Source organism: Varanus komodoensis, unplaced genomic scaffold (genome assembly GCF_004798865.1).
Source record: "Varanus komodoensis strain SLA01 unplaced genomic scaffold, ASM479886v1 scaffold44_3, whole genome shotgun sequence".
Classification (NCBI taxonomy): domain Eukaryota; kingdom Metazoa; phylum Chordata; class Lepidosauria; order Squamata; family Varanidae; genus Varanus; species Varanus komodoensis.
The window spans coordinates 71,181-87,761 of record NW_025336010.1 but is presented as its reverse complement, the minus strand read 5'-3'; the positions used below and the strand labels follow the sequence as shown (position 1 = coordinate 87,761).

The following is a 16,581-nucleotide window of genomic DNA, read 5'->3' as shown; positions in this document are numbered from 1 at the left end:
GGGCACCAAGTAGAAGTCTTCTTGCTCTAAGGCCTGACTCTCGCTGGAAGCTTCTCGTTCTCTCACAACTCCTCTGAGTCGTTAGGCACAACACTTCCATAGCAGTGGCTCTCTCTCCCTGCTTTTGTATAGAAGCCCCTGCAGGGTTTGGGTCGCAGAGACATGGGGAACTTTCCTTGAGACTTCCAGGAGCCATTCTTAGGCACTCGTGACATATGGTTGCTCAAACTCGTTTGGATCCTTAGCATCAAGGATATTATGGGGGCTTTGGGTTATTTTCTAAGAGGGAGTCTTGCCCAAGGGGAGATCAGATTCTCACGCATATCATAGATGTTATCAGCTCACAGGTTCCTGTGCCAATAATGCCGTACTGGATTTTGTCATCTGGGATCCCAGCTTCTTGGAAAATATAGGGAGCATAGAAGTACATCTGGAGGCACAAAGGAAATGCAAGAATGAACACTGAGCTTTCATTATGTCCTCTATTGGATCTGAATAATTTTCGCAGAGCAACCAGGAAAGCTACACAGACAGGCCATGTTCAGCGGTCATCCAGACGACTCAGTCTTGCGGGAGGGCAATTGAGAAGGAGGTGCATCAGAACAGGGCACTGCCCTTCACCAAGCTGTAGTTCCCTGGAGGGATGCACCCTGGACCTGTTCTGCTTCCACCCAGTTCTTGGGTCTTTTCGAAAAGGTTTGGTGGGGCAAGGGCAGCCCTAAACCATCAAACTGGGGTTCATCTCTTTCATACACTGGTGGATCTATGTGACTTTCTAGTGCTTGTTCCCAGCCAATCTGCCAAAGCACTTACTGGGTCATTCCCACAGAGCTGCATGGCACTACTAAGGACAACTATGGTGATTAGCTGCCACCTCATTGCTGAATCACAGAACAGCTCCCATGGTGCCTTGGCCTCTACATCGCAGAACAGCTCCCATGGTGCCTTGGCCTCTACTCTTTGGATGGCCATCTGTTCAGCCAGCATCTCAGTCATCTCGCTGCTAAAGTCATCATTACCCCGCAGTTGTCGCAAAGCTGAAAGGACCAAAAAGGGTAGCTTAATGGCCATCCATAACAGCAGTTATCAAACTTTCATTGGTGTCAAAAGTTTTAACAGAAATCAAGCCTTTCTTCAGAGCAAGCTGCTACAAGTAGTAAAGCAGTTATGGGCCTTCAGAACCTTGTTTTAAAGGAGCTTTAGTAGGGTTTTCACTGCTGCCTACCAATTTCACAAGCTTTCCATTGTGGAAGCAGAGAAGGGACTCTTACAGTGAATCTTCTATGAGCTTTGGCTATATTTGGATATAGGTTTTTGAAATGTCCAGATTAGATTACTGCAATTTACTGACCTAATAACACCATTTGGGCCCACATATATTGGTTTTTTGTGTTTTATTATGTTTGATAATATCAGATCATGCCCAGTTTACTTACAAATAGCCCAAGGCCTGCTGGTCTTTGGCACTTTAATGTTTGCTTTTAAAATGATGAGTCTTTAAAAAAATCAGATTCTTGCTGAAGTACAAGAGTATTTTGAAATAAATGGTACAATCAAGAAGGTTCATTCAATGGAATGCTAGGAAAGCTGTTAAAAGCTGTTATGCTGTTAAAAAGCACAACAGATAGTACTAAGTGATAGGTTGAAAACTCTTATGAGTCAGTTTGTCACTTATCCAAAATGCACAATTTTATCAGATGTATGTTAAATATGAGTTGGATAGTTTTTTCAAAGCTGGAGAATTTGCACTAGCTCCAGAGGCACTTATCAGGCACTCCTCCTCCTGGCGCCGATCCGGAGCTGGGAAGCAGGTCCTCTCCGCTTGGGGAGGCTGGGGCTGATGAGGCCTCGGGGTGCCAGCAGGACCCCCAGCCTGGGACGACAAGCAGCAGGGGGCCGCTGCAGGAGAGGCGAGGGCCAGGGCACAACCGCCCACCAACACCAGGAAGGCACGGCAGCGGGTGATTGTTGTACGGGACTCCCTGCTGAGGGGCACTGAGCCGGCGGTGTGCCGCCCCAACCTGGAGACAAGGGAGGTTTGCTGCCTGCCGGGCGCACGCATCTGGCATGTGAAGGACAGAGTGGAGCATCTTGTTCACTCCAGTGTCACCAGCCACTCCTGCTGATCCATGTGGGCACAAACGATGTGGCCAGGCAGGGTGTGGGCGGGATCACCAGGGACTTTGAGGCCTTGGGGAAGAAACTCAGGTATCTTAAGGCCCAAGAGGCCTTCTCATCTATCTTACTAATCCGGGGATTTGGGCCAGGCAGGAATGGGAGGGTCGCCGAGGTGAACAACTGGCTTAGGATGTGGTGCCAGAAGGAATGCTTCAGGTTCCTCAACCATGGCACCTGGTTTCTTGCCAATGGACTTCTGGCAAGGGACAGGTTGCATCTCACAAGGATGGGGAAAAGGTCCAGAAGACTTTAAACTGAGCTGGTGGGGTGGGTTCAGGCCCCTCAGAAACTTGACTGCACTGGACAAGTGTGTGGGGAGAGGATCAGGGCTCTGGGAGCAGGGTTTTAGAGGTACTGCAGGGACTGACAGGACTCCTACAAAGAGAGGCCAGGTATCAGGAAAGATGGGAGGAAGGAAGAGGCTGGGGACTCCAAAGAAAGGAAGCAGTGGGAAGGAGTTGAGGTGCATGTACACCAATGGTAGGAGCATGGGTAATAAGCAGGAAGAGCTTGAAGCTCTCCTGGAAATAGGAGGGTATGACCTAGTGGGGATCGCAGAAACTTGGTGGGATGAAAGGCAAGAATGGAATGTAAACATAGAGGGGAATCACCTGTTTAGGAAGGATAGGAAGGGAAAGAGAGGTGGGGGCGTGGCTTTATATGTCAGGGAAGGGATAGGATGCAGTGAGATAGAATGCAGCACAGATGGGGATTCGGTAGAGGCAGTCTGGGTGAAACTTAGGGGTTTTGACAGGGAAAGAGACCTGACAGAGGGGGTATGTTATTGTCCTCCAGGTCAACTTGAGACCCTGGATGATGTCCTGACAGACCAGATTCTAAGGATATCTCAGGGGAGGGACACAGTATTTATGGGAGATTTTGATCTCCCGGATATTAGTTGGGAGACTCACTCAACGGTGACAGCCAGGTCATGTCCTTTCCTAGAAGCTATAGAGGGAGAGTTTTTCACACAGAGGGTCCGAAAGGCGACGAGGGGGAGAAACACCCTTGACTTGGTCTTGACCCACAGGGAGGAGCTGATAGATGGGGTACAGATTGGGGAGCTCCGGGTGCGAGTGATCACTCCATCCTTTGCTTTGAGATCAGGGGAAGGGGGTCGTGCAACAGGTCGAGCACTAGAAGTTGGGACTTCAAGAGGGCCAGCTTTGGCCAACTGAAGGCCAAAATGGGGAAAGTCTCCTGGGATGGGTTACTGGAAGGTAAGCAAGTTGAGGAGGGGTGGATGGCACTCAAAAGGAGGTTTTGGAGGCGCAAGCCTTGACGATACCTCTAGTTAGTAAGGTGGGGAGGCGGAGGAGAGTGCCGCCATGGATGCGAAAGGAGGTGGTTAGAGCGATTAGACGAAAGAGGAACCTCCGTAGGAAATGGGTACTGGGGCAAATAGACAAAAGGGTATACCAGGAGGAGGAGGCCCGTTGCAGGATTCTCCGCAAGGCTAAGGCTGATTACGAACTGAGACTTGCCAAGAATATCAAGAGCAACAAAAATGGCTTCTATCAGCATGTAAATAGGAAGAGGAAGGGGACACAGGCAGTGGGACCACTAAATAAGGAGGAAGGGGATCTAGTGACTGATGCAAGGGAACAGGTGCAGATACTAAATGACTATTTTGCCTCTGTGTTCTCCCCAAAGCAGGAGGGGGGGAGGGGGGATCCGCATAGGAGATGCAGGGACTTAGGGCCACAGATTAGAGTCACCCCCCCTAGACGTCGAGGGGCTTCTCAGGGCACTGGTCCTTGTCTCCAGTCAGCCAGGAAGCTCTCTGGTTGAGTTTGGGCCAGTCACTCATTCTAGCCAGCCCACTTCACAGGGTTGTTGTTGCGACTGTTAAATAGAGTAGAGGAGGACTACCTATCAACTACCTTAGTTTACTTGCAAGAGGAAAAATGGTGGGATATTACTGCAATGAAATAATTTAAAAAGTTATATTTGAGCAAGGGGATTAATGAGATGTCAAGAGAGATTGACAGATGGCTATCTTAAAGCAAGTTTGTTGGGTAGTGCAAATCCACTTAAAACAAATGCAATACCTCAAAATGTTCAAGCCTAACATAGCTTTATGTATTCCATTCTTTATATCTGAAATTTAGAAGCTTAATGCTTAAATTTTTGTTGCATAAATTTTTACAGTTCCACTCCATCATAAAGTGTTTCGGAGGTGGGTTTCACCTTCCAGAATTTTCTTTATATCATCAGACCTGTTTGTTAACTTGTTCTAGTCTCCTTTGGAATTTTCATTTTTGGATCCTCTTCCCTAGCGGATTGCACTGGGCATTATCTCATCATGTGCTTCTTCTAGCTGTGGCAGTTTGAAAGCTGTGGTGAATATCTTCAACTGCAATTTGATGTTTTTTCCAGACAAAATTAACCTTAACTTTATGGAAAAATCAGGATTTAAAAATTTTCTAGGAATATTTCTTTCATAGATGGCTGATTTTTACTGCTTTGCATTAAATACAAATTTATGTTACATATTGATTACATAGGGATATGGAATACATAGGTTACTAGTATAGTGGATTTTTTTTTTTTTTGAAATCTTATCAAAATTATATGGTTTAGGGTTTTTCTTTAATGATGTGTTGGTTTTTCCATTGCATAATAAAAATAAATGTAAAAATATAAATGTTTGGAATTTTATATACTTAATAATTTTAAATTATTAGAATCTTGTTGATTCAGAAGTGGCCTGAACCCTAAAAAGCCAGGCCTGGGTCTCTAGCTCTTTTAATTGCTTACTTCACTTGACAGTGGCTTACAATAGCTCTTTAGTCATCGTTCTGTTGACCCTGACAGTCTGCTTTCATGGAACTGATTTTGTCTTGCTTTGAAATCTTGTAGCATGTTTTCCATTGTATTTTATTGTATTTTATAAACTGCCCTGAGAGCCTTTTATGGTTAACTGGCAGTATATTTTTTCGGCGCCAGGTGAAGACCTTTTTATTTAAACGTCATTTTAATTGTTAACAATATTTACTTATTTATCTGGCCAGGGCGACTTCTTTTCTTTTCTTTCATAACTTTTCTTTTATAACTTCTTTTATATCGTTTATATTTTTTATTTATTTTATATTATTAATTTTAATTTTATATTGTTATTTTTATATTGTATTGTATTTTATTGTGTTGTAAGCCGCCCTGAGGCTTCGGCAAGGGGCGGCATAGAAATGTTCTAATAATAATAATAATAATAATAATAATAATAATAATAATAATAGAAATTTAATAACAACAATACCATTCAATTTAAGGTCCTCAATCTTTTGCATTACAGCAGGTGAGAGGATAATTGCATGGATAATTCCAGCCTTGTCATATCAGTTTTTTAGCTGCCAAAGGAGTATGCTTACCATTTGTTTATTTCCATGAAGTAGATAAATGATTTAAAAGGGTATGTACATGTGTAAAAAACTCAAGAAGAAGAGGAAGAGGAAGAAAGTAGAGGGCATATGTTTAAAGGACGCACTAGCTCTTTCACACCACAATTAGCTGCATTCGACAATTCCTTATTACAGAAATGTTATACTAACCAATAGGCAAAAGCTCCTGCTGAAATAGACAGAGCGTAAGAAGTCGAACTGTGACAGGCCAATCCCAAAGCCACAAGCCACTGAGTCAGCATGTTGCGGTTGTGCGCATGGACTGGAAAAGTACAGAGATCCTTGCTTTAGACTTCCTTGCGATAGCTTCAAGCCATTCATTGCAGCACAACAAGAACAGTGCTACTCCTACAGGAAACTGACATGCATACTCACCACAGATGCAGGGAATCTGATCTCCCTGGTCAATCAATAAGCACCGGGGGCTTTTGGGTGCCCAGGGCAGAAGCACAAGCTGGATCAGACCAGGTAATACATTGCTTGCTAGAAGAAAAGGCCAGTTCTCATCTGCTCCTAACATTTCTCTGCATGAAAATACACGAACAAATTGATAACACATCAAAACAAGAAATGCTGACAATCCCAGGTGATTGAAGGGTGACTGCTTTGTATGAAACAAAGCAGAATCAATACTGTAGGAGAATTCAGCCTAGGTGTAAAAAATGATGCAGCAGAACGACTCTCACAACTTTGTGAAGCCATTAATCTCTTCATCACAAATATGTACGTCAAGCCACTGCTTAGATGACTGTATACATAGACAGCACTAGATTTATTTAATTAAGATGGCCAATATAGGATTTTTTAAAAAATGTAATTGGAAGCAGAAGAGTGGAAGTAGATTGCAGAAGTGACTACATACTTAAAAGTGTAAAAGATGAGAGTAAATCTGAAGGATAACATACACATAGGTCCAAAATACAACCTATATACAACCCATTCTGTAAGAAGCGGCAGGCTTGAATTTTCAACTGCAGAGTAGGAATACAAGGGATAGGAGGGTGTTCAGGGTCACCCAGGGTCACCCAGAGTCTATGTTGACTCAATGACACGTAATGCAACATAGCTGGCAGTTTGAAATGTTTCACCTGCCCTTTCAAAGCCTCACCATTATGACAACTGGGACTGTAAAGCAGCAGAGTGGATGTCACCATTAGGATGTTACAAACTCATGTGAAGGGCCAGGAACAGGATGGGTCCAAGCCATGCCTGTGTCTCCATGGTGCCAGATGCGTGCCGAGGCTCTGAGCAAACGTGCAGCTGCTGGACGTGAACGCTGCAGCGGTGGCGCTGGGGGTGGGGCTTCTGGGGCCTTTGCGGTGTGCCTCCCTGTCCATTCCCATGCAATCTTACCTTAGTCCAAGGACCTGCCCCAGCACCACGCCATGGCACCACAGAGCTCCTTGGGAGCACTTTCGCCCAAGTACACGGGCTGAACATTCATGCCCACCCCTTAGCAGAAAAAAGAAGCAAAAAAGACCATCGGCACAAAGTGCTGTCCCAAGTACAGCCAGCCTGTCTCTCTCAGAGTCCAGAACTCATGTGCACAGTTGACGGTTTTCCAGGTTTACACACCTCACAGCATACCTGACACAGATCATCCCAACATGCATGTGTTTTCCTTGCACAAAACTGGGATTCTCCAACCATTAACACTCTTCTCTTCGTATTCTTCTATTCGGTGCTGCACGGGAGGATTTGCAGTCCTTCCACTGCAGGCCGCCCTCCAGTCTCACCCTCAAGTCCCTGAATGTGAATCCATAGTTCCACTGCTTGCACTGGTGCAGAGTGTCTTCTAGCTCTTCTGCGCCTGCCACCCGTTTCACTTCACTTTCCCCTTCCTCAAGGTTCCCTTCTTCTGCCTCAGCTTGCTGTTGCACTGCTGGATCCTCTGTTGCATTTAGCTGTCGCATTTCCACTGCTCTTCATCGTCTTTCTCTACTGTATTTTATTCAGGGTAGACAGTTGCTGCTTGAGAGTTATGTAAGCTTGATTCAGGAAGAAGGATTTACTATCCTGGCCTAGCCAGTGTGTGATAAAAATGGTTGATATTGCAGACTTCAACTGGTCCAAAATAGGGCTGTGCATCTGATGTTGTGTATCAATTTGCATGCCCACATAACATTTATTCTGTATAACTTACACTGGTGGCCAGTTGAAGCCCAGGCCCAATTTAAATTGCTTGTTTTAACATACAAAGCTTGGAATCTGATAACTTGAAAGACTGTATCTTCCCTTATAACCCTACCCCACCCCCTTGAGATATAGGAATGAGGTCCTTCTGAAAGAGCTCTAAGGGAAGTAAAAGGAATGGCAATCAGAAAGGCCTTCTTAGTGACCACCACCAATCTTTTGAACGGGTTTCCTAAAGAGGTCCACCAGGTGCAGCCTATACATGAATGAATGAATGAATGAATGCTGGAATTCTTGCAGAGAAAAGGTCAGGCAAAACGACCCTGCAAGGAGGATGACCCATCCCAACCCATGGGCACCTTGCCCCCACCTCCCGACTGTGTTCACAGAATGGCCTGCTGTCACAGGCTTACAGACTTCCTCTCACAGACACATAGAAACCAAGCGAGTCAGAAGGGGCCTCCCAGGCCATCTAGTCTGACCTCCGGCACCAGCCGGCTCCGCTCACAACATGCCCACCATGTGGACGTCCAGCCTATCCTTGAACACCCGCACCGATGGGGCCTCAACGACTCTCGTGGAAGCCCATTCCACACCCTTGGGGTCCTAACTGTCAGGAAGTGCTTCCTGGCATCCAAATGGAACCTTGGCTCCCTGAGCTTTGCTCCGTTGGAGCGCATCCTGCCTTGCTTTCCCTTTGTTAGACAGGATGAGCTACTGCCTTAAAAATACAGAGTAAGTAAGAGTATGCAATAGGAATACCTGCTGCCTAGACAACATCAAAAGCTTGTGCCCTTCCCTTCCCTTCCCTTCCCTTCCCTTCCCTTCCCTAGTATCGTGTGTGTCTGAGTGAATGCAAAACCAGGGCTTGTTCTTCCTGGAATTTTATGTTAAGCATAGCAAAAGATCCAAAACCTGGTGAGGCAATCTGGTGGGCAAGATTGTGGATATGCTGTGCACATCCTACCCACTTTTTTTACTTACCAGAATTTATTCGTGCAAAAAATCTACTTAGTAAGATCATTTCAAAGGATTTTGCGATCCAGCTGAATCCCGCCAAAACTGCAGCAAGGACCACAAACATGTTGTTTACCAACAAGGATTTCTTCTTTCAGAAAAAGAAAGGGAGAAAATACTCAAATTCAGGCATACTGAGGATAAGTGAAGCATCTATATGCTCTTCCTGCATTTGCCACTGTGGACTCTCTCACCTAACAACAACTGGAGATGGTTCTAGTGCAATGCCTTCATTTGCATGGGTTGGATGATCATGGTTCCAATCACTACATGGTTTCTCCCCACAATGGGCATAAGCAATTTCTCTCACTAATTTCATATGTGAAAACTGTGCAGAATGGAAAGCAGACAACCTGTCCCTGGTGCTCCCCACCAAGCTCTAGAAATCGTAGCCAACTCTTGCCACTGCCCCTGAGACTCATAATTTTCTCCAAATTTCTCATGTCCATTCACAAGCAACTGAGCAGCACTTGGCAAGGACGGGTGTCCCTGCTCCACATCATGCTGACACCCACCAAAGTCTGCAGCAGAAGCAGCAGCAGCAAGTGATGGGAAGACGGCTAGTCCCTGTGGGACTGCAGAGCTTTTCCTCCGGAGATGCTTGACCCTGCCCAATGGTGCAAGGCAGCATGGAGGGAGGTGCTGTGAAGGGAATCACTGCACTCCTTACTGGTGAAAGAATAAATAGTTTGGGAATGCCATAACTTTGCACTGATTTGAGAGCCCCGGTGTTGTTCATACCTTCCAGTTGCCATGTCTTCCCCGTGGTTGCTAGGCCTCCAAGCAACTGCTTGGTTCCTACTGCTAATACAGCCAGCCATTCGGCTGCATGAGGCTTAGGGTTGGAGAAAATGCCAGGAATAGCGGCCTTGAATGTACAGTTCAAATGTAATTTCAATCAAGTTGTATTTGGTTTCATGACAACAATTATCTATATTATCCAATATACAGAAAAGCCGTGCAGAATGGCCCAGTTCTTGAACACACACACTCCCACCCCAGCCAATAAACACACACACACTCTCTTTTCAGATTGATCAAATTACTAGAGTTCATCAGCCTGAAATGGTTGAAAATTTGAGATCACTGAAATTTGAGTAGTGAACCTCACATTCCCAGGTTAATTGCCATGGGACCAGCAATGAGGGCTCCTGTGAGTCCTCCCAGACGATACACGGGGACAATGAAGGACCAGATAAGAGTGATCATCCATCCTGCTAAGGGGGTGCCAGTGCGCCCCAGCCATGTTTCATTCATAAAGCTCTGGATAAACTGTAGTTTAACAAGTGTCAGTTTTGCAGAAATCAAATACATCTCTTTCTTCAGGTGTTGCACACAAACGCTTTTTGCACTCTGACCATTCAACACTCCCCCATTGCACATGCATCTCACAGTCCAGCAGGTGTTACACATGCATGGACTGGAGACATTCAAGTGTAGATCTGCCCCATCCGGTCATTCAGCTTATTGGGTGACCTTGGGTCTATCACTTTGCCGGCAAGGCTACTGTCATAGGAAATAGGGGTGGGGACTGCCTATGCTAACCTGAGCTCTTGGAGGGAGAGAAAACTGCAAATGAAGCAAACAAGACTTCAATACCTGTAAAGAAAACTTCGCCATACTTTGCCATACAATGCATCAGGAAACCATGAATGCAGGGTGCAATACTATGCATGTTTAAACAGGAAAAAGCCCCACGACCACTAGCGTGTCCTGGCCAACTCTGATTTCCCCCATCTGAACATGCATAGGATTGCAGCTTCAAGTTAATGGTCTCCAGAAAGTCAGCACCCCCCACACACATTAAAAAAAGGAAAGTGGGGGGGGGGATTGGCATCATTTTCTACTAGGCCTGCTTGAGAGGCACTCTGAACACTGGGGAGTCGGGGGAGGAAAAGCACCAGTGTTAGTCACCCCCCCCAGAAAGGTCAGTGCCCACAAGGCGGTCCCACATGGGTTACACCGAGGAACCCTTCACATAGGAAGCAAGAACCTGGGCCAAGCTGCACGATGCAAGTGGGCCGTTGTTGCAAGGAGCTTTACCAGCTTTTCCTGGCAGTGTCTTTTTCCTGGATGACTGGGGCATTGATGAAGCTGAGGTTGCAGCCATACTGGAAAGTGCCTCCAATTCCAGCAGCACAAACTGTTAGGATCAAGCACTTGCCCTGAAGCTGAGAAAGACAGAGACAAATGCTGTCGATGGGGATGCAAGATGGCCAGGTTGCCTCCAGCCCAGCAGTGTCCTGGGACTCCGCAGAGGGGGTCGGAGGGCTCCCAGGCCCTTTGTGCCTTGGAGTCATTCTGCACCCAGTCTGCATGACAACAATGCTTGGCTCTCCTTGCCCCTTGTCAACCCACCCTCCCCCCAGCATCCCTGTAGAAATTGTAGAAAAGAACCACCAAGAGCAGCAGATTCTGAGTCAGAAAGGAGGAAGAGTTTATTATTTATTTCTTAAAACATTTTTATGCCGCCCCATTCGCCGAAGCCTCGGGGCGGCTTACAAACAATAAATAAAAGCAATTATAAAATAAATCACAACACATATAAACATTAAAAATCCAAAAAATACAATATAAAATAAGCTGTCCTGGCCAGATAAGATCAAATAATATTAACAGTTAAAATACCGCTTAAATAAAAAGGTCTTCGCCTGGCGCCGAAAAGCAAATAACGACGGCACCAGGCGGACCTCTCTAGGGAGCGCATTCCATAACTTAGGCGCCACTGCTGAGAAAGCCCTCCTCCGAGTAGCCACCCTCCTAATTTCTCTCACAGGGGGCTCCCGGAGAAGGGCCTCTCCCGCTGATCTCAAGGGGCGGCTGGGCATATATGGATGTAAGCGCTCCTTCAGGTAACCAGGACCCAAGCCGTTTAGGGCTTTATAGGTCATTACCAACACCTTGAATTGGGCCCGGACTTCAATGGGAAGCCAGTGAAGCTGACGGAGAACTGGAGTCATGTGACCATAACGCCCAGTCCCCATCAGCAGCCTGGCAGCTCTATTTTGAACCAACTGAAGTATCCGGACCGTCTTCAAGGGTAGCCCCACGTAGAGCGCGTTACAGAAGTCAAGGCGGGAAGTCACCAGTGCATGTGTCACTGTTGCCAGGCAGTCGTACTCCAGGTAGGGGCGCAGCTGATGAATCAGCCGAAGCTGGAGGAAAGCGCTCCTCACCGCTGCTGTTACCTGAGCTTCCAGTGAAAGCTCCGGGCCGAGGAGCACTCCCAAGCTGCGGACCTTGCCCCTAAGAGGGAGTGCAACCCCGTTCAGGACAAGTTCAATTCACCCTCTCCGAAACTGGCTCCGCCAACCAACAGGACCTCCGTCTTGTCTGGATTGAGCTTCAGTTTATTGGCCCTCATCCAGCCCATTACCTTGGCCAGGCACCGGTTCAGTACAGCCATTGCCTCACCTGGATTGGTGGAAAACGAGAGGTAGAGCTGGGTATCATCAGCGTACTGATGATTCCGCAGCCCGCACCTCCTGATGACCTCTCCCAGCGGTTTCATGTAGATGTTAAACAGCAAAGGGGACAAAATGGACCCCTGCGGTACTCCATGGCATAGCTGCCATGGCGCAGAGCCATAGTCCCCCAGCACCACCTTCTGGAACCGGCCGTTGAGATAGGAGTGGAACCACTGCAAAGCAGTGCCTCCGACCCCCAATCCCGCAAACCTATCCAGAAGGATACCATGGTCGATGGTATCGAAAGCCGCTGAGAGGTCCAGGAGAACCAACAGGGACGCACTCCCCCTGTCCTTCTCCCTGCACAGGTCATCGTACAGGGCGACCAAGGCAGATTCAGTACCGGACCCGGGTCTGAAGCCGGACTGCAATGGGTCCAGATAATCAGTTTCATCCAAGAGTGCTTGGAGTTGTCCCGCCACCACTCGCTCTAACACCTTGCCCAGAAACGGGATGTTGGCCACTGGTCTATAATTAGTGGCCATCTCTGGATCCAGTGACGCCTTCTTCAGGACCGGTCGGACTACCGCCTCCTTTAAAGGGGCAGGCACCCGACCCTCCCTCAGAGAAGCGTTAACCACTTCCAAGATCCAGATCCCAATCCCGTGCTTGGAATTCTTTATTAACAAAGACGGGCAAGGGTCCAATAGGCAAGTGGTGGGACGTACTTGTCCAAGCACCTTGTCCACATCATCGGGCCGCAATAACTGAAATTCATCCAATAATTCTGGACCAGACAGCAGCATTGGCATCTCCCCAGAAACCTCTGAATCAATAGTGGAATCCAGCTCGTGACGAATCTGAGCGATTTTCTCCCTGAAATGCCTGGCAAAGTCGTCACAGCGGGCCTTTGAGGGTGTAACCAGGTCTTCTTTCCTGGTTGGAATCTGCAGGTGAAAGGCCAAGCTTAGAGATAAGCCAGGTGGCTGTAGAGATTAGTTAAGTCTCACCTACTATGGGAAAGTTCAGGAAACACACCAATGTGAGGTGAGAGGCAGACCTAGCGTCAAAGATACCAGGGAGTGTTGCCGGGTGAAAGCGACTGCTGAGAACGGCTTCACGGACCAGGAGGATCGGCTGTGAAGGTGTTGGCTCGTTCCAGTTTAGAGGGGAGGCACGCTGAGGGCTAGTTTTCTAGCTTTGCTTGTTTCTTTTGTTACTTCTATGGTTAAATTATGAAATTCACTGCCACGGGAAGTGGTAATGGCTGCCAATCTAGATGGCTTTAAAAACGGATTGGACAGGTTCGTGAGGGAGGAAGCTATCCGTGGCTATGAAGATTATGGACTGGGAGCAGGAAAGAACAGGTTTTACATGATGTCAATACAGTCCTGTGTTTGCAGTAAAGAGCAGGTGGTTAAGACCAAATGCTGTCCGTCAGTCTTGAATGGGACTACCAGGAGACAATCACTAAGATGGGAAGACTGCTACTCTCTTGAGCTGGAGGTGTGTGCAGACTGCCGCCATGCTTTTTGTGAAGACCCTGGGGACAACTGAGAGGCTGAATGGGAGACCCAACAACTGGAATGTCTCCTCGCCAATTTGGAAGCGTAGAAAGTGCCTGTAATCATAGTTCATCGTAATGTGAAAATAGGCATCTTTATGGTCAGTGGAAATGAACCAGTCTCCCTGCAGTGGGAGAATGCCCTGCAGGGTGACCTTTCTGAATTTCCTGTGTGTGATGAACCTGTTGAGGGCTCTAAGGTCTAGGATCAGTCTGAGCCCCCCTTCCCTCTTTGGTACTGTTAAATATTGACAATAAAAACCTTTTGGGGGGGGTTGTAGTGGACCCTCTCAATGTCCCCTTGGGGGATATCACCCTCTAGCAGAAATGCTTCGGATGGGGGTGCGCATCTAATTGCACTGGGAGGCTGTAGCCTCTTTCTTCAATGGACAAGACCCACCAGTCTGATTATCTGCTTCCTATGCAGGAAGGAATTGGGCATGGCCCCGTAAAACTTGGGGTGGGGGGGAAGGGGTGGAAAGGGCCCCTGGTCAGCACTGGCACTTTCCCCCTTCCGGGCGCTTCTGTGCCGTCCTGATGCAGGTGGGGGAGCCACAGCTCTTTTGTTGAGGGGCTGACTAGAGCCTGTGCGACTGGCCTGTGCACGGGCCCCGCTGCTGCTGCTGGGAGAAAGAGGTCCAGGCACTTACACGGCCTAGAAGCTGCCTACTGGCACCCCATCCCCCGGCTGTCGACCTCACTTTTTGATGGGGTCCATCCTGTCTGCACATTGCACATCAGAGGGAAGCTTCTCAGTGCGGGAGTGAATCTTCTGTGCGAGGCCATCTGAGTGGAGCCAGGTATATCTGCAGATGGGTACTGCACCCATTATGGCCTTGGTGTTGCAGTCTATGGTGCAATTTGATACCTTCCCAGCTTGGAGGCCTCTGGGTGAAAGAGGAGGGATGTGTCTCTGAGCTCTTCTGGGCAGTAGTCACTCATTGCACCAATTTTGCCCCATAAAATAGCTGATATCTGGCTGTGGTGGCTTCATAGTTCAAGACCTGGACATTAAGGGAGCATTATTGCAGAACACCTTTGTAACTACCTCATTACGGCTTGGGCCCTGGGTATCCAAAGGAACACTTGCATCCATATATGCCCTCCCACTCCTTGAGATCAGCAACAGATGCCCTTCTCCGGGAACCCTCTGTGAATATTAGGAGGGTGAGTACCCGGAGGAGGGCTTTCTCTGTGGTGGCGCCCCACCTATGGAATGGAATCGTTATTTGTTTTTTGGCACCAGGCTTAGACCTTTTTATTTAAAACTTATTTTAAGTGTTAATTTATTATGGAGGATTTAAAAAAAAAATTAGCCGAGCTGCACTGGGTTTTAATATTTTTAGGTACAAGTTTTTCTATGATTTTGTTTTTGTTTTTATTGTGAGCCGCCCCGAGGCTTTGTTGCGATGGGGGTGGCATAGAAATGTTTTAAATAAATAAATTACTCTCTTCCTGTATATATGCATGTGTGTGCACATGTACACACACACACACACACACACACACACACACACAGAGAGAGAGAGAGAGAGAGAGAGAGAGAGAGAGAGAGAGAGAGAGAGAGAGAAGCTGCATCAATATTTACCTTTTTTATTTTGTAGAACAAGATTAGGAAACCTGAGGGCCTCTATTACAATTCCCATCATTACAATGCCCATCTGACCATTGGCTAGGGTTAAAATGAGTTGGAGTCCAACAATATTTGAAGTACCCAGGTTGGTTCCCCCCACCCCCCCTCTTGAGGATCAACTGCTTTGCTTTCCTCCAAAGGAAACGTAAACTTAGATGCAACATAAACTCCCTCTTTTGGCAATCTTATGAATTCCCGTAAGATTATTAAATAAATCATGAAAGTTAAACTACACCACTCGTTGCAGTGTGTTCATCCTGGTTATGTCTGTGCCTGCCCAGAATGTATTGGAGGATTCGGAACGATAGTTTGAACCTTGGGATAGGAATGTGTCTATTTAGTCACCAATTACATTGTGCTGCAAACACACAGAGCTTGGCAGATGCGGAGCTGGCTCTTCGATGGAAGGAGCACGCAAGCGAGTGTGGGCACGGGTGGTGTGTGCACCAAATCACCACAGCTGAATTGCGAGGTCTCCCTGCACCAGAGCAGCAGAGGAGAGGCAATACTGTGGCACCTCTGCTCAGGAACGCCTCAGTTCACGACCAAATCAGGTTGTGAACAGAAATTTCAGAAAAATTTTGCCTCAGGTCGCGAACTCCACATCGAGTGACGATCGCGATCCCACCCATCTTCCCTGCATGAGTGTGATCGCGCTCGGCGGAGGGGGAGATGGCTGCGATCATGATAGTGCTCATGCAGGGAAGACAGGTGCAATCACGGTCATGCTCAGGGGGGTGGGAGGGGGGAAGATGGCTGCAATCGTTGTTGTTGTTGTCACTTTGCTTCAAATTTTGGTGATTAAAAAAAAAAAGTTACAGAACGGGCACGGATCTCAGATCGGCGGCTGTGCCGGCACGTTTTGAGCGACGGAGCCGCTGCAGAGGGATTCAAGAACCACATGCGGCTCAGGAGCCGTGGGTTGCCGACCCCTGTCCTAGGTGGAGGACTCGGCACTTCTACGTACTGAATCTCATTCTGCTGCTTTCAGCCCAGTGTTCAAGTTTATCAAGATCACCCTAGGCCAGGGGTCTCAAACTCGCGGCCCGCGGGCCAATTGCCGGGCCGGCGGGGCACGGGGAGGGGCCCTGCGGCCTTCAAAGCGCCGGCGGCACCCGGGCCGGCCGCGGGATGAGCGGCCCACCACCACCGCGGTGGTGGGATACTTGATGCGGCCCAGCCTCGCCCAGGTGAGTTGAGTTTGAGGCCCCTGCTCTAGATCTTCATTCTGTCTTCTAGGGTGTTTGC

General features: G+C 47.7%; 1 protein-coding gene across 1 annotated transcript in view; it reads right to left on the bottom strand.

Moving 5' to 3' along the window:
* Positions 1–15,589, bottom strand: part of LOC123030324 (solute carrier family 2, facilitated glucose transporter member 11-like) — a 20,689-nt gene extending 5,100 nt beyond the window's left edge. Inside the window, 11 exon segments of the mRNA XM_044444174.1 lie at positions 320–430; positions 814–915; positions 958–1,037; positions 5,955–6,103; positions 6,933–6,966; positions 6,969–7,031; positions 8,697–8,820; positions 9,183–9,336; positions 9,841–9,999; positions 10,800–10,900; positions 15,569–15,589. Coding sequence (XP_044300109.1) covers positions 320–430; positions 814–915; positions 958–1,037; positions 5,955–6,103; positions 6,933–6,966; positions 6,969–7,031; positions 8,697–8,820; positions 9,183–9,336; positions 9,841–9,999; positions 10,800–10,900; positions 15,569–15,589 — 1,098 coding nt within the window.
* Positions 15,590–16,581: the final 992 nt, after the last annotated feature.